The following is a 22,526-nucleotide window of genomic DNA, read 5'->3' as shown; positions in this document are numbered from 1 at the left end:
ATCCAGAGGTAGAAAACTAGGAACTTTTATTTTTGTTCTGTCTTACCATGATGTTTCTGTGTTCACCGTTTGAAGCATGGGGTTTGTACATGGTATGGTTAGGTTAGGTTAGGCTTGAATATTCTTAGAAGTCTCCATAACTGAAATATATGAAGATTTCCATGTCTAGTTAACACACACATAAGATTGTGATCCTATCTTCGGTAGACTGGTAGTGCAGTAGTTCTTGAGAATGAACCAGGAAAAGAACTACTTTTTAAGCATTAGAAATCACTTTCATTATCTTGATTGATTGATTGGTGTTTTAAGTCCACTTTAACTTTCATTATCTTACAATAAAACTTTAATTGCTGAAGAAGTGCTATGTAAATCTATGATGACTGGTATAATTGAAACCTAGTTTGTTAGATCATATTAATTACATGGCATCAATATTATAGGTACAGTCACGAACACTGCCGGCTTATATACCTGCCGCAAAATTAGTTTGGTATTGACGCTTGGGAAGCACGTGTTGAAATCGGGTCTACGGCACTGCGGGAGGGTGGGTTGCTGGCATGCGAGCCAATCAAAATCTTCCCAGTGCTTCACCCAAGCCCTGGTTACCTAGCAACAGAAAACGTTTATCTCGGTGTTGCCGCTTGTCGGGCGATTCTTCCTGCGATCAGATTTCATGTTGTTGGGAGAGGACGTGTTGTTTGTTTGTTGCGTTGCTGTGATATTTTAACCGGTCCGTTGTTTTGTGTTTATTGAATTTAGAGCATTCTTTGTTGTATATAGCGTGTTGTTTTAGTTGTTATTTTTTGTACATAATTTTCTGTGTTCTTGAGTGTGTCGTGAGCTTGTGTGAAGAACGTCAAGCACAGGAGGCAATACTCGAGATGACAATGTACCAAAGAGGCCATGTACTAAAAGAAAAAGGAATTCTTCTCAAAGGACAAACGCGGGATATGGTTTGTTCTGAGCGCAAATAATTTGAGCAAGAGAAAAACAATGGGGGTCCAATCATTTCTGTAAATAAAGTTCTGGACAGGACTGCTGCTGCTTTCGGCCTGTCTAAGAACACTATTGTTACCATAGGGAAAGAAAAATATAATGTGGTAGAAATAAATAAATGCGAGGCTTCAAAATTGGAAACCCCAGGAAAGAAGAGGAATATCAATAAACGCGTGACAAATTTAGATACCTTTCAGCAACTCTTATTATAGGAGGAAAGATTATCCCACTGTTGGGAAACTGCGAGTTTCGTTGAAAGATTCGGCATTTTTTCAAGGTGGGGAAACATCTTTAAGGACAGTCATAAAATATCTGGGATTCTCATACAAAAAAAAAATAATGGACGCAAAATAAAGTAAAGTATGTAGGCATATGGGGATGTGGAGGTAAAGCTCCACACATTCTCGACCTCGACCTAGGCCATATTATGGAGGTGATGTGGTTCACCAACCGCCTTTACCGCATGTTTGCCCCAGGTACTCACTTGGGCTGAGTCGACCCCGGAGCCGCTCGGGATATTTGAGAAAGTTCCACAAACCACCGCGGATCTCACACGTGAAAGTCAGACGCCCCACCAACTCAGTTGCGGTATAATTGAAAGACGGGCAGACTTTAACGGGGACTTCGGAAAGAAATGATTATTGAAAGTGTACTATATACAGAATGGATTGAAAAGGTAACCTGTAAACAATGCTCGTTTCGTTAATTCGTTCATGTTGTAAGGGAGATGGAAATGAAGAGAGAAAACAATAACACATTCATCATTGTTGTCATCATTGTTATTTCGTTTTCCTCGAAAAACAATAACACATTTCATCATTGTTCCTTTTCATAACACGTTTTCCTCGACACAGCGTCAGACGGCTGCCCTGCGTACCGTACCATACCGCATGATATGGCAACACCGTGACGCGTGTTCCTTCAGCTCTCAATACCAAACTAATTTTGCGGCAGGTATAATAAATACATTGACTTACAATGGAATCGTTACAAGCCGGCAGTGTTCATGACTGTACATTAAATATCAAGATATTATGTTATATTTGGTAATTGCAAACTGCTAAAGCCTGACATAATTATATTCTTCCTTCACAGGCAAAAAACAAAGAACACTGAAGGACTTACAGAAAGTGTTGTTCGAAACTCTCATAAACTTGAAGATCTGAAAATGTACTCTTCAAGTTATGAGAATCATGTGGATATTATGATACCTTTATAAGTTTAAGCTTTCACACAAAAGGCAATATGCAAAGGGAAGTCAGGAAGCAGGTCACACATAACAACAACCTGAGACCCAACAGCCCATTGAGGACCTGGGCCTACCTACCGACTGCTGGCCTCACTCCCACCACGTGTGGGCAGCACGACGAACCCAGAGTCATGTTGATGATTTTCATGACCGGGTTACGCTACTCACTCGTAGCTCCCCAATTTCCTCATGATGGTAGGTGGCTACCAGTCCCGTACACAGGCCAAAATCTCAACAGAAAAGTTGTTAGCTTCTGCCAGGAGACTCGAAACTGCACGCATCCCATAGTTGGGAGCCCAAAGCATGATGCTTTAGACTGCACAGCCATGATAGGGGACAGCAGGTCACACACGGTTAGTCAAAAAACACGTAATATGTAAAACTGTAAACACTCGTCACTTCTCAACATAATTTCTGCCAATATTCAGATGCTAACCCTTTGTTTTATCAGTACCTTTAAACCTCTAGCATTGGAGAAAAAAGTTGCAAGGACTGGCCCTTCTGCTTCATTTTGTGATTCTTAGTCGATTGTCAGGTTACCTCAACAAATCATGCATTATGGACACTGTTGTCTAAACTATGAGAACACGTTATTGCATTTGCACTTGAAATCAGCCCTTACGACATTTGTGGCTGCAAATGTTGAATCACATACATCTTTCTTCATGAGTTACACTTAACACTGTAGGAGATTAACATGGTTCGTTGTTAACAGTCATCATCAAACCTCAAAATGTAAGCAAAACAAGAGCTTCTTAATATTAAAAGGTAGCTTTCTCGAAAATCACTTTAAAGTTCAGCAAAAAAAGAAAAAAAATTAGGAACAAATTTTTAAAAAGAGGTGAATAGTTGAGCACCAACCTGACAAAGACATTAAAACATCTTTTATAACATACATCCATATTGTCCTACGTGGATACAATTGGTCTATCGCAGTCTCATGAAGTTCATTTAAGTTAAGGTTATATATCCCCTCTTCAGCACCAATGAGAATGTGTTGATCTCTCGTGTCAGGGTGGATCCAGCTGGCCGTGCAGTGCACCCTCAGGGGGCAGCCGTTGAAAACCTTGGAGAAGCATGCTCCCATGTGGACCTTAGGGGTGGGGGGTAAGCCATTGCTGATTGGTCGAGGAGGGGTGTGTCTTTTCTTTTCTCTTCTCCTTGGAGGAACAGGTGGTGTGTCGAGAACCAAGTCCGGCTCAGGTCCCGAGCCAGAGTTTTCATTGTCCCCAATGTCTCCTACAAGTAGAAATGCATTCCTGCAGCTTTCTTCGCAAAAGTACAGTGTTATTTATACAGCAAAATACACTCAACTACAAATATTCACCATTGTTTCAATGAATGAAAGGGCAGTTGCACAGAATAAATATTATCAGCTGAATCGCTGCATAAAGAAGAAGTGTACTGCTACATTATTAAGTGAGATGAGTGCACACAAGTGGAAATTATATGAAAGATAAAACATTCAACAAACAACTCCACCATATATATAACTGCTTTATAAAACTACACACATCACAATGTAAGGTTAATTTGCAGTTGCCAGGGTAACCAAATTTACAGTCTTTTCCAGGTATTTTGATATAACACCCCAGCTGTCTTATTGCCACCATGTTACACCATAGGAACATCCCCCAACCTGGCCTCAATGTTCGAACAAACATCCACCAATCTGATAATTTCCATTTCAAGTACTAGCTTTAACATAAAACCTTTCACGGATTTTCGAATAAATCACAAAGTAAGTGAACAACAATGAAAATCAAGAACATTCATCATACTAAATACTTCCTATCAAGAAGCCAGTTCAAGAAATAATAGATTTAATACACTTCTCACAAGTTCGGAATATTGTTATATTGGGTTTGCAAGAATGGCACCATGCTGTTTTCTGATAAACATGGATAGCACTGTACTCGGATACACAACAACTGGTTTGGCAATGAAAACAACATGTCGGGAAGTACCAGCATGTGCCATGCATTTGGCGGTGGTGGAGGCATGTTTTGAGTGGGCATCATGTATGGATGTCGGACACTGATGATACCTGTATGAGGGAGACTAACTGCTCAAGGTATGTGGAGATGTCCTTCGGCTCTTTGTTCAACCATTTCGCAACCAGTATGGTGACGGATTTATGTTGGTGGACGTTAATGCCAGATATAAACTGCATTGACAGATATTAAAACTGTCATTTCTAGTCATCCACAGCCTCCAGAAACACAGCAGGGCCTCGTTCATGCTGCCCAGATGGAATGGGACCTTCTTCCCCAGGATGCCATTGATGCACTCATTGCAGGGATGCCTCAACATGTCAGGGAACTGCACAATGCACGTGGAGGTCATACACATGACACTGTGAACAAGCGAGTTGCGACACTATTGCATGAAAACATAATCAGTTGTTTCCCACTGGATGCAGGTGGTGCACTTGTTTTGTTTGCATTATTTGGGCTTGTTTTGGTTTGCTAGTGGACACCTGCTCCTGTTTTGCATTTCTAACACTACATCCTAATCTCTCTATTTCCTCATCATATTCATGATATTCCAAACTTTTTGTGAGGAGTGTATTAATCAAAATTGTCCTTGAAGCAAACTGACGTCTAGATTTACTCAATGTTTCAATATAATTTCTCAATGATATTTAGAAATATGCAGCATATGAATCAAGTTTTAATGTTCAGCATCTACAATACGTTGTCACTTCAAATCCTCTTAAGTTCAAAAACTTCAAATTCAAATAAAAACAGATACAAGTATAACTTGTGCCCCCAGATTAATTAAGAAGGGAAATAGCAAAGGATTTCCTGCCATTTCAACCATCAGGGTTGGAGACTGCTGCCAGCTGTAGGTGCAGCGACAGTGTTTCCAGCCATCACAGTAATGGTGTCTGTTCAAGAGTAATGAGCCTTTGCAGCCACACATGTTATTACCTGGTCTAAACTTACATTGCAATATGTATAAATTTGTGTTTCAGATTAGGTTCATGTTATTTTTGTGGCATTACTGTAATTCCTGAAAAATGATATATGCAGGACAGATTCATCATTCACAATGTTGTAATGTAACCGACTGTTCATCATTCATACAGTTGTAATGCAACCAATTGTTCATCATTCTCAATGTTGTAATATGACCAAACGAAAATGTTTGTTCTAAATTCAAATCACAAATTCAATAGTTGCCCTCTTCAAATATACCCTCTTAGCAATCCATTAAAAAAAATGTGTTGCAACACATTAGTTCTAGATTATTGAATGTTAGTCTACAATACTAGATTAGTATTACACGACAGCAATATAGGTGAGTATTTAGTGCATATTCACCCAGCTGCAAATCAAGTCAGTTGGTTCAACGTGCTACACACACACACTAACACATACACTCACTCATTCGAAAGACAAGCAATAAAATGTCAGCATAACAACATTTTATAATTCCATGTGAACTGTGTGTCTTCGAATAAATTCAGGTTAGAACACTTACTTCTACATGGAGATGAGTAGGGAGAAAGCACATCCCAGTTGCCACTTCTTTCTTTTAAAAAAAAAGTGTTACTTAAAGTAAAATTTAAGTCAAGAAGCAATTAGGGTTTCACTGAAACTGACATTTTATTGCAATTAACTTGTACTTTTTTGTGCGTGATGAGTGCAGATTATGCTAGAAAATTAAAAGGTGAAGATTCTGAATTGAGTGCATCAGAACATAAAGCATTTCAGCTCTTCTGCAAAAAAGAGGTGCATGTGGTTATCAAGTGGACTGATCTCTTCAGTAGCCAAGCATACATTTGCAGTTCACTTAAACAAAAATAGCTTTTAAATGAGGAAATAGTTAGCAACTTGTAGCATGTCATTCCATAGGCAATGTACTCTCTCAACATTCAAAACTGAACTGATATGGTGTGCCCAAGTGGTATTGACACTATGCTACACAAACAAGTAGAGGATTGCAAGGAAGATTTTCATATTCACATGTTCAACACTGTCTGTCTGAACAATAGGTCTCCCACTTCCCTCATCTTGAACATCTGTAAGGTCTTCCATACCTCATGACACCTCTGCCTCACTTTTATTTCGAGTGGCTCCATAAATTTCAATTAGAACATTTGCATTGAAAAATTGAATTACAGAATAGATTTCATAAGTGGGACAATTCCATATTCTTCTAGAACAGGGGTTTCCAACTGGTGGCCCGCAGGCCGCATGCAGCCCGCAATGTCTTTTTTTTTTCGGCCTGCGAAGCCAGTTTGCAAAATACATTAATTTCATGTATTTTTATTAAAATCCATCTATTTTTTACTGAAGGAACGGAAGCTCTGTGAAGAAAGACAATATCACAGGTAGAATTGATTTTGCAGTCAATGATGATCATCAGAAGAATCTAAAGTGACATAACGTTCTCTTCACACCATGCATTACAGATTCCACCCCTTCCCTATGCGGAATGAACTCGCCCGTCATATTTAATGGAAAACATAAATGGGTTTCGTAATACACTAAAGATTTGCAACGTTACTTGGGAGAGGAATAACGCTGTCGGCAGCTAGCAGAAGATGAAGAAACACTGGACTTTTTTTAATTCAGTGCAAATATTAAAGAAATAATAGATGTGTTTGACTCCAGATTTAAATATTTTGAAGAACTTAGAAGCAGCATCCAGCTATTTAGCAATCCTCTTGGTGTTAACATGGAAGAACATGAAGCTTCTCTCCAACTTGAATTGTGTGATTTGCAAGTTTGTTCCTTCAAACTAGGCAAGAAAAGGGGCCAGAGTTTTTCAAATATCTTTCAAAGGAACACTTTCCAAACCTTCGTAGTTTCGGGCAAAGAATGACATCGATGTTCGGCAGCACATAGACGTGTGAAAATGTTTCTTCTTCAATGATCATCAAGAACCGCTACAGAAGCCGACTGCTTTACCTTCTGAGACTTTGAAATACAGAAATTGAAGTGGACATTTCAACTTTAATAAAAGAAGCAGATCGACCTCAATTTTCACATTGAACACTTACGAGTAGTATGAAGGATTCTCATTTGTATTGTGTGTTTTTCATTTCTCTCAATTCATCCATAAGTATTGGGTTTTGGTGAAATAAATTGTATTTATACAATTTTGATTTGTGATTCCATTGTTTTTATTGCCTCATTTTAGAAATTTAGGTCATGCGAGAGTCCTACATTTTAAGTTCAGTACTTACAATTTTTTTTAATTTTTAATCCTCCCCCCCCCCAAAAAAAAAACTGCGGCCCGCCAATCAACTGCTACATATAATTTTGGCCCTCGGACCTTTTGAAGTTGGAAACCACTGTTCTAGAACAATGACAATAGCCTAATGGAACAGCTACACCTTCTGAACATGTTCAGTTCATATGAAGCACATAAAAATTACAATTGTTTCGCTAGTGTTTCACCTAACAGCTAACTGCATGCGAGATTGTGCTCATATCAGAAAAATATTCCAATTTTGAAATCAGGAAATTAGATTTACCATCGTAGAAATTTAAACGAAAAATGCAGGCTTGGCCAGGACTCTAACATGGTGTACCATGCCTTCTTGCTACAGAACCAGCCCTATTTTGGCCTTTTATTCATTTCAGCTGTTTTATCCATGTGGGAATTAGCAGGTAGAACCTGCATTATTTTTCCTTTAATCTCTACACAGTAAATCTCAAGTGCGTGCCTAAACATGAAGAGATTTCTACAGAACTGCCAGAAAATACTGATCTTGGAAAACCACAAATAATTCTCATCTCAACAATCCACTCTCATCTTGGCCACAAATATTTCCACCTCAGGCACCTGTACTGGAGACTTTAGACTCACCCCGTACTTAGTAAGTAAAGCAATAACCACCACCTATAGAATGACGTGACAGTGCTCAGCTGTAAGTCTACAAGGAAAAAAATATTCATGAAATCAAAGATGGAAGGGCAATTGCAGCATCCAAAGAAGAGTCGTCAAGAATATTACTGATTAGCTTAGAGCCTCTCGGCATCTGATTTTGTCGACCTCTTACCATTACTGCAATTGCTCTTGTCTCCACCAGGGCCACTATCACTAAGCGAACGCTGCCGCCTTGTCTCTCCATTCAAGGTCAAAGCCGAAGCATGATCCAACACCTTGTCCATCGTGCCGCTAGTGCTGTGCCTTCTCGATTGATGCAAGGGGAGGCTATTCTTGCCTAAATGCAAATTAGCTGTGATGTGAATAGTTCTGTGCACAAGATTATCATAGGTATGAAGCAAGTTGTAAACCATGAAAGAAAGCTCAAGACTAATTACATTTATTTACATATGCTGTGTCCCTTTGTTCCTTACCTTTCGTGCTTATTCCATGTACGTCATAGCCCACATACACACTTGACACTAATTTACACACGACAAATAAGAATTTCATTACTGCTGGTAATGTACTTCAGAAAAAGCTCCGAAGAAAAAAAAAGAATGATACATGTTTGTGTAGACAACATTCACAATAAAACCCCCCCAAAAAAAAAACACTCTTCCTTGTAGTGACTAAATGCTTCTACACATTTCACAAGTGGCTTTTTCAATCAAGAGTTCTAGGGATGGACTGATATAATATTTACAAAACCATCAAAACCAATAACCGATATATTCTACTGATCCACTGTAAAGTTGTTCCTTCCAGAGCATGAATGGTTGGTTCATTAACACCCTAATTAATGTTTGCAATGGCATTTGATTTTTAAAAAGAAACTGCATAATTAGACATTCACTTTTTAAAATCTGGGGATATGAATTATACAATTATATTAAAAAAATAATAAAATGGCAAAATTTTACATTAAACTAAAAGCTATTTATAGATATTTTGGATCAGTAAAATTTTTGGTAATTATACCGATACACTGATATGTCTACATTGGCTGATGCCAATAGAGTACAATTAATCTGTCTCATTTGTAATAACTTTGTCCAGGTCTTGAAAAAGACTGATGTGAAATGCTTAGTGTAAAAAAGTTGAGTCACTACAAGAAAATAACAGTTTCTATTAGTGTTAAGTGATGATAAATTGACAGGGGATTTATCAGGGCTATACCAACACCAACTGGAATCACACACTTGAAATTTAGACAGATATACTAATACCATCACACAGTCTAAAACCTAGCTAAAAGAGTCAAGCATTAGCATGTTAACAGAAGTCACTTGTTAGAATTGTGTGATTGTCATCGGTATGCTTTGTGAAGTTTGTTCTCAAATGAATTGCAAGAGCTAGAAAGATAGATTGACACTCGCAAGTGGTGTACATGATAGCTACACACTACACAAGTTTGGGACAGACATCCATACACATTTTCACAAAAATTTTACCCCTGCGAACCCCCTCGTAACACCAGTACATATTCAACCAGAATGATATTTCCTATTTGCATATGCAATCCTACGATCAATTCCAAATAAATTGGGAGGTGTACTAGCACTAGTCTTATCCATTATAATTTTATTATTTATGCCGATACACCAAAAAAGAAATTTTCGAGGTCCACAATTCTAACCAATTAACCAAGTATTATTCTGAATAATATTAGCAACCGCCCTATTATTAACTTGAATTGGAGCTCACAGCGGAATTACAACAAACAATAACGCAGGGCATTTCGCCAAAAGAACAGTTCTCGTGCTGGATGCTACCAGACCTTTTGTCTGGAATGCCCTAAAAGAGATAAATATCTTGCTTCATCAGGTTTACAATGGAACAATGGTGTAATTGGGAGTTTTAGAATGCATTATCTCTGTTTTGTCAGCTCTCGGTAGGGGAATGTTTAAATTTCAAGATCCATTTTCAACTGCAGGTGCAATGCCTATTAGATGATATGCACAACAAATTTTGCCCAGGTATGTAAAATGCTAAAAGATTGACCAGTTCCACAGAAAAACTGTGTTGCACAAGGATCTTGTTTAAAAAATAATGGGTGTTTTAAGCCAGTAAGTGTCTAATACTGGTACATCAGTCCTATTGCTATGACCTATTCTAATAACATAAATGTGCCCATAATTCCTCTACTCACACCCCTCATAACTGGCAATGTGATGCTAGGATGGAAAAAAAAAGTATATACTATGTGTTTGTTGCAGTGTAACACGTCAAACATCATGTTTGGAAGTGTGTTTTTGAAGCAAGGGTTTGGATTGGTAGCTCATTGTGCGGTGCTGGCATGGAATATCGCAATTTTTCACAACATTTTTGCTTGTGAGTATCCTCATTAAATAATAATTATGTTCTACCAATATCCTCAAAATGTGTACGATTTCAAAGAGCTTTCTAAGTATCTGACGTCATCATAATAAGAAAAACACAGCATGCTGAGAATATAAACATATAATTTCTCAGAAAAATACACATTATAGGTGATGTAGCTATCGACTATTAATATATTTTAATTTCACAATATATTCTATGTCCATACATAAAACAAAAGAAACAAGAACAAAAAAAAATTCAACACTTACCAGATACATGACTAATGTAGTTGATTCCTCTATGAACACTGCATTCATCAAGATGACTAGATGCATTAGATGACTCACCAACAGGTAACGTAGCCCTGCAAGAGAATATACTACATGAGTAAAGTATTAAAATTACAAATTTCCAGAGATGAAAAATTGTAAAGCAGCATTAGGATTTTGAACAAGAAAATTCTCAGGAAAGTCTAGCAGGTGGAGGGGGGGGTGTTAATTCCTACTGCTTCTTGTATATCTTTAAAAAAAAAATGGGGGGTGTAATGCAACAAGAGTTTGTCCTTTATCTGCATTCATTTAGTTAATTTACAAATTTGCACTATTTTCTGGTACCATTACACTTTATGTTACTTCCAGATAATGATATTTACTTGAATATTCTACAGTTTAAACCACTATGAGGAAATAAGTGTGTTATACACGGTGCATTCAAGTTATAAGGTCTTATTTTTTTTCATGAATACAAGCAGATATAAAAGTGAGAGTTGCTTGAGGAGAAGCATCCATTTTTGAACATTGATGAGACCAGATGGCAGCATGGTCTGGCTCATTGGGAGTTAGTGGCGCTGTCTAGCGATGGACGTGTTTTTGATACTGGGACTGCCGTCATTTACATTGAAAGAACAACGTGTTATTATCAATTTTCTTCACCTGCATGGAGTAACACCAATTGATATTCATCTTCAATTGACTGAGACATGCTGTGATGATGTCATGGACGTGAAAAATGAATGTCCGTGGGTGTGACAGTTCAAGGAAGGCCTAAGGTCGTAAAAACAAACCAAAAGAGCGTCAGTCATGAACCAGCCATCAATTACCGCCGGGCTGAGAAAATGATGTTTTGGAAAAAGCAAAGGTGGTATACGTACGCATTATTACCCTAAGGATACTATAATGAAACTTTGGAGAAAATCAACAAATACTATCTGCACCCTGCATCTCTTCCTAGAATATGACAATATTCAAGTATATTTGCCTACAATATACATAAAGAATGTCATATTTCAGCAAGGCATGCAGGGTTTAGATAGTATTTCTTGATTTTCTCCAACCTCTGCTTTCTGAATTACACCATTCTTCCAGCCATGAAACATTTTTGAAGGCCAAATTATTTTCACCTTTGCAAGAGAAACGGGCGGAAAAGGCTGCAGCTGTGTTCTTTCATCAGGATAACACTCCTCTTCATCAGCGGCCATTTTGCACATGTTTTTCACGGAAAATGCACATGCTGCGACCATACTCACCTGATCTCGCACTAGAGATTTTTGGCTCTGTTCAATGCTCAAGGACAGTCTCCGTGGTTGCACATTTTCAACCCTTCTGCTCTTGCATCAGCAATTTTTCAGTATACAAAACAGGCCCCTAAAGAAGCATTTGCGGAGGCCATGATATTGTGGCATCCAGGGGCGATTCCTCCATGTAGGAAGGGAGGAACTTCCTACAGTTCATTTATAATGATTTCCAGTTCTGTACTTTTTAAGAGTTTAATGCGCATTATAAAATAATAAGTGCAATGTAGGTTCACTACTCAACTGTCAAGACTCAATCTGCTATCACTTGCTCGCTCCAGATATATGCTGCCCAAAGACGACCGACCATCTTTGCCTGCAGCTGAGGAAGGTTTCTCGCCATACTACAGTCAGAGGGAGGGGGGTTGCCCAGTTTTACAAGACCGTGAGGAAGCTCCACTGGTTTCCTCAATCAGTGATGCCAACCCTAGCATAATAGTTCTAAACCTAACAAAATTTGAACTTTGATGGCACCTAGCACTCTGTGTTTGGCATAATAGTAAAATCCAGCATCATCTCAAAAACAAGGTCTCTGGGAAACAGAGAAATTGAATTTTAATGAATATATTTTGAGGAAATATATATTTAACAAAATCTCCAGATCTTGATTGTACTTATCAAAGGGAACAACAAAAGGTCCATCCTCTTGTTTTCATCTTTTCGTTATCCTCCCCCATATAACAAGTGAGGAACATTTTATAAAAGAAAATTGGTAGAAAGTTAGGGGTCACAAATAAAACAAACTAACGTCGTTACCAGTCGTTGAATTTTCTTCAACTTTTTTCAAACACTTTACTGAACCCATTTTATTGAAAGGTCGAAATTCCAAATGTTATTTAACTTAATAAATCATCAATAATGCAGTTCACAGCTCCAAAATAGCTGCATAAATTGAACTTAAAACTACTACAGTCATCAGAGAATGATGATAATAGACCCTGTCATAATTTTAGAGTTGAAACGGCACTTTTTCTTATCAGGAGGTTGGTATTGGCAAAGCTGTTCTCATTACACACACGACAGGCAGGGAGGGCCTGCAGCTAACATTACAAATGCAATGGCTAGTACAGTACAAGGTACAAGTGATATGTGTGACTGTGTAATTGAATGCATTTTCGAAAACTTCTCTCGATCTGTTTACCATAACTTCCTAAACCCAAGAAAATCCACGAGTCACCACTGGTGCGATCAAAGTTGTGAAAAATGTGTACGTCTAGAGGGAGATTATATTGAGAAGTGACAGAAGTTTCACTCCAACATTGGTACATTTTTCAAAATAAATTAGGAGACCTTAGAACTTGAATGCACCTCATATTTACACACAGAGATAGAGAGAGCAGCAGCTGATTAGCCAATAAATACATAACAAGTGCACAAAGGAAAATGTATTAACTAACTTTTGATTGGCACCACATTAAGAACCTTCTCTATGTTACAATATACATTAGCTACAGAAAATTTATATGGCGATTGTAAGGTTTTGGCCCTTCAATGACAATATCCCTTTTCAAGGGATAACAAAACAACTGGTAGATGTTATGACCTTGAAGAATTGCATATAATTATAATAATTATTATTATTACTGTATTAAGAGAGTTTATTTACATTCTACAATAAACATGATATTTAATTGTAATAATTTAAAGGAGACTTAAATTTAATGTTTTACTGCCTGTTACATCATAACTATCCAATGTAGTTACCACTAAGACCCAATCAATGTAGTTCGTCACGTTATGGATCTACCTGGAGGTACCATCCATGAAGGGTAGCTTGATTTCTAGTTCTGGGATATTTTACAATGTATGCTGTGTGTAAACAGCCACATGTAAAGCTGTAAATCCAATAAAATTTTGTTGAGTTTAGTTCTGGGACATAAATTATTTTAGAATGACTTGTGATACCAAGGTTGTACTTGCGCTGATCAAATAACCTGATTATGTACCCACTTAGGGTTGATGAGATAAAGTGGAAAAAACAGAAAAGTGAATGTTATCGGTTTCATTCTTTGAGAATAACACCTGTAAAGGATTCACAGTAGTCCACTAAGGGTCTTATTGTTCTATCAATAAGCAAGATGGGTTGCTGTTGGTGATCACGTAAAATTATAAATGCCACACAGCAAATATCAGGTATTCCAAGTGTGGTGATCTAATTTTTAACAACGAAGTTCCCTGTTTTGAAATAATCAGAGACCAACTGAATCAACATAATAGACAAAAACACAAATGAATAGTGACGCCAGCATAGTTCTTAGAATTAACACAACAAAAGTGAAGAAAATGGACCTCTTATGAAACTCTGTTTAAACACTAAAAATCACCTGAAACAGTGCTTATGTCGAGTAATATGATTTTCATGCAAACTAATAATACAATATTAAATCTAAATTTGTAAGAATAACACAAATTTACAACCATCTTCCAAACAAGTTAATGATAATGAAAAATATTTTTTTCCCAAAATATGTAATTTCATGCAAATTCAAAGTATAAGAGTGTAATTAACATGGAACAAGGCTTAACAGTGTTAGCAAGAATGTAATAATTGGATTATAAACTGAATGAATTTTGTAAATATTAGAGCTGACAGAAAGATGAGAAATGTTTATAGATAGTAATCAGTAATTTAAAAAAGTTAATTTTAAAAGATGATTTAGGTTACAAACTAATCCAAGAATCAAAGATATCATTTAAAGTAAATATACTTTGAGTAAAGAAAATGGTTAAGTGAAAAAGTTACATTAGTCATCAGAGACCAGGCTGATAGTAATAAAATTAAGGAAAAGAATATTTACAGTGTTTATTGAGGAAAACCATTCACCACCAAATTGTTGTACATTTCCATGCCTTATTTTTTACTCATTAACAACACAAGAGCAGTGCTTGTCTCCTTCAAACAAATCAATAACCATGAAATGTTTCTTGATTGCAAAATAACTAGGGAAAATTTTACAAAAAAATTTGCAAATAGTGTAAGTTTAGTAAACACATTGCAGAGAAATCTTATTTTAATCCAGTTATTTCATAATTCACATCTATTCAGCCAATAGCACTGAGCATGTTTAAAAGACTTCATTTCTGCTATATAGTAGCCTGACATAAGATTAAAACATGGTGAAAAGGTAAAGAAGAATGTCATGTACCCTTAACCCATGACCTGCAGCAGATCTATATATAGACAAAAAAAAAATATATTTTTTTTTGTTTTTTTTGCGGAGCGTCTATGTATATAGACAGTATATCAAAATTAACGGTTGTTGTATTGTGGCAAGTCCAAGTCATTTTTGTAGACACAGTTTTATCATGCTTTTATTTGTCTATTTGGGCAAAAAAAAAACATTGTTGATGCTTTTTCGGTTCATGAAAAATATTTTTTGGAATGAGTGTTTTCCTGAATTTTACAATTTAGCATTTCCCTTCAACATCATCGCATGGGATGGGTTAATTATCTTTTAACCATGTTTTAAGTAATGTCTAGCTAGAAACACATTTCTACCCTGAGGAAGAATCCAGGAATGATAATAAGGTACGTGTTCATTTTAATGTTTTGATGTTAATGACATGTGTAAAATGAAATACTATTCTCTCTATACAAGTAAATATTTGTCCAGGAACTTTTTTTGTCTCAAAGCTTTTTACACTTCCATTTCAGCCACAGTAATGTTCTTAATGCAAAAGGAACAGTTTGTCCATTATCGATGCCTTACATCCAAATTGGAAGTTTGCACATTGACTCCTTTTTTCAGAAGAAAAAAATGTAACGACTGAAATTCCCTACATGAAGGGAAAAGTGAAAAAGGAAATTTGTGTCAGGTGATTGAAAAATAACACTCTCTTTGTGGGTGTCCTTTCATCAATTTTATCTTCTCGCCACACATCCTCATTGTAGAAAGTGGAAGAAAAGTGATTTAGTATAATGATTGAATGTGTATGGCACAAGTAAGACATCCCTGGATAAGAAAACTCTTGGCGTGTGTCCCCCTGCTTCACCAAAGATGTTGGTGTGGCAAAATAGCAAGTGACTAGGAGATGTATTGCGAGTGTACATGCCAGATACGTATAAACCTCACTCGTCAACAGTTATGCCAAAGTTACAATAATAACTATTTGATGCTGTCCTGTGTATGGCAAGAACTATATTATCATCTGGACATAGGCCATGAAGTATGCTGTTTGCATATTGATTATTTGCAAATACTTGTGAAATTCTTACATGTAGCCCTGTGGATTAATGCTTTATAGATTCTTTCATCATAAACAATTACTATATATTTCATTCCTTGACTTACCTGGCATAATGTATGAAAAGAGATGGAAGATACTGTCAATATAGTGTACATATAAAATATTGTGTGAAATATGCAAGATAATGAAGTGGAAGTACATACTAATATAAAAAGCCCTTCCCCAAGTTATTTAACCTTAACTACTCCAAAGTTTGCCATTAATGACCACGTAGATGGTAAATAGAGCAGATAAGTGCTATGCATAGAGGGTTTAAAAAAACTACCTTTAAAGCTAGAGAAAATTCCTGAAGAAACTTGAAAATATTTAACAATATCCACTCCATAACAGTCCTGACCATTCAATGCAAACTTTTTAGCAGCGAAATAATTTTCCTCTTTTTTGTGTTAATTACAGGATGGCGTGAGAGCGTGTTGCGAAAGTAAACAGAAATGTGTGTTAGCTGTATATCCACCTACTTACTGTTGAGAATAAATATCCTCATGCGGAGCCAATTGTAGCACTCGGTCCCCCCTAATCGGGAGAGAAATAAGAACTCAAAGTACATGGGTTACTCAAGTCGGAACAAAATGTAGGTGGGTGCGTTAGGAAGCTACAGTGACAAAACTTCCAAATAAAGAAAACTTTCTATGCCATAAACATTCAACTAAATTTACTCAACATGGTCACATAACATAAAAAAATAAAGAACTATACATCCAATTAAATGTGGTCTCTGGAAATAATAGCCTGCGACATTTTGGAAGCAAAACAATTAGTATTAATAATTGTGAGTGCTTTAGAATGTATATAGTACCTTTCACCCTCCATTATCAGTTCTAAATAAAGTATACTTTATTTCTCGGATGCGCTGCACTATCAAGAAAGCTTTGGTAGTATATTAATGCCAAACACCACAACTTGTACACTCAACTTCCACCCAATTAATAATCACAAATTTAACTTGTATATTACTACATACAAATCTTTGCAAATAGTCTACATAGCCAGTCATCTTACAAATAATATTACAAATAAGAACTTTTGTTTCTTTAGTGCCCAGATTTAATTTGCTCAATGTTTCAGTAAGTTTCAAGGTATCCTTAACTCCAGGCAAAGATATGTGAGTAGTGCATTTAAAAGCAGAGTAAATTAAAGACTTTAGACAATGCAGAACCGAAAGTTTTTATTGGTAATATTATTTGTAGTTGCTGGATACTGATTACATACAATAAGTTAAAAGGATTAGTGTAGTTATGTATGTCACTAGTTATTCAATTATTCTTTCAACGTTCCAGTCTTCCACACACCAACAATATTCAAGAACTTTACCAGAACAGGTTTGAAACCTTGGTAAGAAGGGTTACCTGGAAGAAGGGTGTAACTCAGAAAACAGATGCTGGAGAAAGTCAACGAATACTATCTGCACTCTGCATCTTTTGCTGGAATATGACAATATTCAGGTATATTTGCCTACAATATACATAAATACTGTCATATTTCAACAAGCGATGCAGGATGCAGATAGTATTCGTTGATTTTCTCCAATCTCTGTTTTCCGAGTTACACCCTTCTTCCAGGTAACCCTTCAATTAGTAAAAGGTAAAAGCATGTTTAAAAATACAGAGCAGCAATCCTCACTCTTGTTCGTTCACATGCTGTACTAGATGATCCGCAACAAGTGAAAAAATGACTAGCTGGATTACTTAATTTATATTATTTAACCTGCTTTTAGATTTACTAATTTTCCAAGGTTTTACGCCTGCACCACTGAAGTTCTTGAAGATGGTTACTGTAAGAAAGACCAGAACTTGAAAGAAATATAGAACGGCAGGTACTCTATGTAACTACTCCAACTGTTTTACAACTTACTGTATTAAATACAAAGGCAATGCAGACTTTTACAAAGAATTCTGGTGCAAATACTGAATTATTTGTTAAATAATTAAATAATAATTAAAATCTACTCAAAAGGGATGTACAAATGGCAGTAGGCATTTGAATTCCATCTCTCCAAGAACTCCTGTATGAATTACTCCAACCCTCTTCTTTCATCATCACCTACTTCATGTTATAAATTTCTTCCAGTATCTCTTTAATAAAATGTACAATACATTGATATGATTTTCTCTTACTAATCATGTCCTGGTATCCATTTGTCAATTCATCAATACATTTATTGCATGATGCAAAAAGTTCATCGACAGTGCGTTTCCCCATCACTTGTACTGCCTGTCCACTGCCGTCCATACAGCAACTCCCGACAAACCACATGTAATATATCTCTGCCACGGAAACCCCTAGCTTCAAAACGACTTCAAGTTCTCAGAATTAGTTACAATTACAATCAAAATAAGCACATTAATTGTCACAAGGGATGTTGGAAATGTTGTCCTCATGTATCCACACATTTCTGGCAGGCTATTAGGAAATTTAAGGAGTGATCCCGGAGATTTGTTTTAAATTTTATATAATAATAGGTTCAAGATTTACCCTAAAATACCCTTTTTTTCTTCCTTGGCCAGATAATGAAGGCATTTACATTTAAAAACAGTCTCGTGCAATTTCTGAGTGGATTTCATGTTTTATAGTGATCTCTTGTGCCTGATTTAGTCACAAGTGCTTCTTTCGACGATAACTGCTTTCTCAGTGCCTAATCTGTGAAAATGATGAAAAAAATGTTTAGTGCCTATTTTGTATTTTCTGCTCATTTGCCTGGCTATTTTGAGAGTTTTTAGTGCCTATCAATCCTCATCCTGTTTATAAGCCCTTATTTATTCTCCCTTACTTTCCTAATAACAATGTGACCATGGATGGTGTAAATAATATAGGACACTGAAAAGTATCATAAACAAATTATGAAATATTTTTAAAACAGACAGTAATTAAGTCTGTGAGAATTCTTTAAATATATAATGATGAAAACTTTTTTGTTTTCTTAATCCCAGAGACTTTATTTCTAAGATAAAATATAATGAGCAAATTATTGGGTAGGCTCGAGCCCCACAGGCTCATTTAAGTTGGCGCCACTGGCAGTGTCCTCCATTTTTGTTTCACTAAACGACAATCGTTTCTTTACGTTCAGTGTACTTCTGGCTTCATGGCAACACTGGTTGTTGATTTTGAAAGGTGACAGATCGGACTCCCAGAGATGCCACTTTTTACTGTAAATGGCCTACATAAGGACAACATTTCCAACATCCCCTGTGACAATTAACGTGCTTATTTTGATTGTAGAGTGCCTAGACATAAAACACGGAGCAAGGGAACTTTCCACACTGCAACTCTCAAGACTCTCACTCATACAACGTTCATTATTCCATAGGCTACCGAATCAATTCAACATCACCTCAAACCAAGTATATATATTTAGTTCATATGTCTTTTATCAGCAACTTAGAAAACATTGCACATAAGTAATGCTATTGTGAAACTTATCTGTTTACCTTGGTTTATTTTATTGAATCTTATTTTTGGTGTTTTTTTTAACACTACTCTATTGTTTTACTGTCATTTCTTTCCAGTTTAAAATGGTTTCTTCCATGGTTCTGGAAATTTCAATAAATAATAATAAAAGAAGAAAATGTAACTGTAATCCGAGAAACGAAGTCATTTTGAAGCTAGGGGTTTCCGTAGTGGAGATATTACCTGCAATTTGCCAGCAGTTGCCATCTGGACAGCCGCCAAGCGAGCCACCAAGAGGCGGCACAAGCGACGCAGAAACACACTGTAATTAATGTACAGGCTTCTATGAAATGTACACGAGATTTGCTATTAAAGGTAAAGATAATGAAATTACAATTGTGGAAACAGATTAGAATTATTTGTAGAAATAACAGATTGGTAAAACTACAACACACACTGTAAAAGAATTATAAATTATAGAAATAAATGCAACTTCCATATTTAACTCCAATCCACAAAGCATCCACGCATTATATACTGTAGATATAAACCAATTACGTTACTGTTACTGTGCATGTTAAAAGCAAGCTGATATTCTTTGCACAAAGCATAAATTAAACAAAATAACATTCTTGAAAGCACAGTGCTACTATTTCATAAAACTTAGAAAATAATTCACTGAAAAGTACCTAAGATAAAAATACTAGGATACTACATTTGGAAGGAAAAACACAAATGCATTTTATAATCTCAGATAACTACTATTATTTTGTTTTGCTAGTAACTCAAGCTTCATCAATTTTCATTCATTTATACTTGTTCTTCAATACTGTACATCTCAAGAGGTATCAAACACTAATCTAATATAAACAAACAAAAATAATAAAAAGCGAATGAATAAGCCTTTTTAAAGCTGTGGTCATGGTGAACGGATTTTTTTTTTTGTTTCGGCCTCCTCACGTTAACTTTCTACTGGATATTACACAATCCATTAAAATCCGTTTGTTTCATACATATAATATTAAGTACTTTGGGGGACGGGAGAGGGAGGGGCACTATCTTCAAATGTCCCTTTGGTATGGTGATGCCAATAATATTGGTAGAAAGTTAATCACAAGAACTATTAAAATACACATCACCGGAGCCTTCACAATGGCGTAGTGGTATTGCTGCCACCTTGCAATCAAGGGGTCCGAGGCTCTATCTGGGTGGAGGCACATTGCACAGTGATTTGGAGTGCAATTTAAGCTCTAAGTCCAGACCTGATTAGCCGATGTGAACATAAAGTGTGCTCAAAAGAAACAAACGTTTTTGACAGCTTTATACTGGATATTACCAGATAAATAGAGCACTGTTAATACTTTGTAGAAATTGAATATTTTTTTTTTTATCTTTACATCTAAAAATGATGATGATTACAATTTTAGAAGAGAGAAAGTAACCTAAGTATGTTGATCATTAACAGACACATGACATAAATTTGCCTGAACTAACTAACTAACTCTCTAGCCTTCTTAAACCCGAAGGTTCATGGCTGCAGCAACACAGGCCTTCCATCTGTCCCTATCCTGAGCAAGATCTATATACTCTTTTCCATCCCTACCGATTTCCTTTAGGTCCATCTCAACGTTATCCCTCCATCTTCGTTTTGGCCTTCCTACAGGTCTCTTACCATCAGGTTTTCCAACAAGAATCCTGTAAACTCCTCTTTCCTCTCCCATTCGTGCCACATGGCCTGCCCACTTAAGTCTTCTTGATTTAATGATTCTAATAATATCTGGACATGAATACAAATTATGTATTGTACTCCATAAATTTGCCTGGTATTTTGGAATATAAATATTAATCATGTGGCACATACACTGTACAATCACAGATATAATTGGAATTCCAGTGGCTAAACATTTACAAAGATCTAGCTGCCATTATTCTGTCTAAAGACAAGGAACATATAGAAAACCCTAAACTAGCAATAAAAACTGAGATCAACTTCTGAATCATCAATTCGCATGAAATAAAACTACCCTCCACAGCAATGCAATTTGAGAGTGAAGGTCTGCCAATAGTATTTCTACTGGATGACATGTGCCTCGCACGTCAAGTTTTTCAATTTCACACAAGTACAGATCTCTGTATTATCACTGTGTTACATGCAAACTTTAACATTACAAATGTTAAACTATCAAAATTTTAGCATGCATAAAAAAAATCGGTATTAAGGAAACTAAACATTACAGTACATTACCGTTAGATTCAACATTCTTTACTTAACACACAAAGAATGAAAGAAAAATTATTGAAATTCAAACTTTTTATCCAAAAATTATATTGTGTGAATGGACACACATTCTCTTTTATTTGGGTTATTTTATGTCAATTTTCTATACGCCTTCATGGCGTGGTGCTATGCACAGGGGAACACTTTACCTTTTTTTTTTACTATGTCAATTTTCTAGCTCTCTAAGGTTGCCCATTTTGAGACTAAATGATGAAACAGACGATGCAAACACAATGACGGTCATACCTTCCATGGTACTCAAACCTATGAGTCCCTGAGTTCACAGCCTCCACACACTTGTACAAAAGAGACAGACACTAAATAATACACCACCCCTAAAAAGAAGTATGGCTAAGTCTATCAGTTATGTGATAAATAGCTCTTCAGAGCAAGAAATTGATTTCAAAAGACAGTAAGAACAAAACTCTATTATCCAATATGAAGACAACTATGCAACAGGAAACAAACTTAAATCTCATGAACGTCTGCAATTGAAAGTTTATTCAAATTGTAGTCAACAGATACAAAGAGATTGTTTCTGATCTCACACCGAATATACAAATAGTATATTAGTTGCTTGGTATTGTCAATTG

At 36.2% G+C, this 22,526-nt stretch overlaps 1 protein-coding gene across 9 annotated transcripts in view; it reads right to left on the bottom strand.

Annotated features, from left to right (window-relative positions):
* hppy (MAP4K3-like protein hppy) overlaps positions 1-22,526 on the bottom strand; it is a 77,421-nt gene that overhangs the window by 9,450 nt on the left and 45,445 nt on the right. For 3 of the 9 annotated variants that reach the window (XM_083111846.1, XM_083111848.1, XM_083111850.1), the window contains 4 exons: positions 16,734-16,784; positions 10,723-10,817; positions 8,262-8,426; positions 3,107-3,484 (listed from right to left, as the gene is read on the bottom strand). In XM_083111846.1, the coding sequence (XP_082967972.1) occupies positions 3,107-3,484; positions 8,262-8,426; positions 10,723-10,817; positions 16,734-16,784 (689 nt within the window). The remainder of the gene's footprint in view (positions 1-3,106; positions 3,485-8,261; positions 8,427-10,722; positions 10,818-16,733; positions 16,785-22,526) is intronic. The other 6 variants (XM_083111847.1, XM_083111851.1, XM_083111853.1 and 3 more) reach the window with 3 other exon arrangements.

Source organism: Lepisma saccharinum, chromosome 25 (assembly GCF_977018435.1).
Source record: "Lepisma saccharinum chromosome 25, izLepSacc3.1, whole genome shotgun sequence".
In the NCBI taxonomy this organism is placed as follows: Eukaryota; Metazoa; Arthropoda; class Insecta; order Zygentoma; family Lepismatidae; genus Lepisma; species Lepisma saccharinum.
The sequence above is the reverse complement of the archived record's forward strand: the minus strand, read 5'-3'. Positions and strand labels throughout refer to the sequence as shown.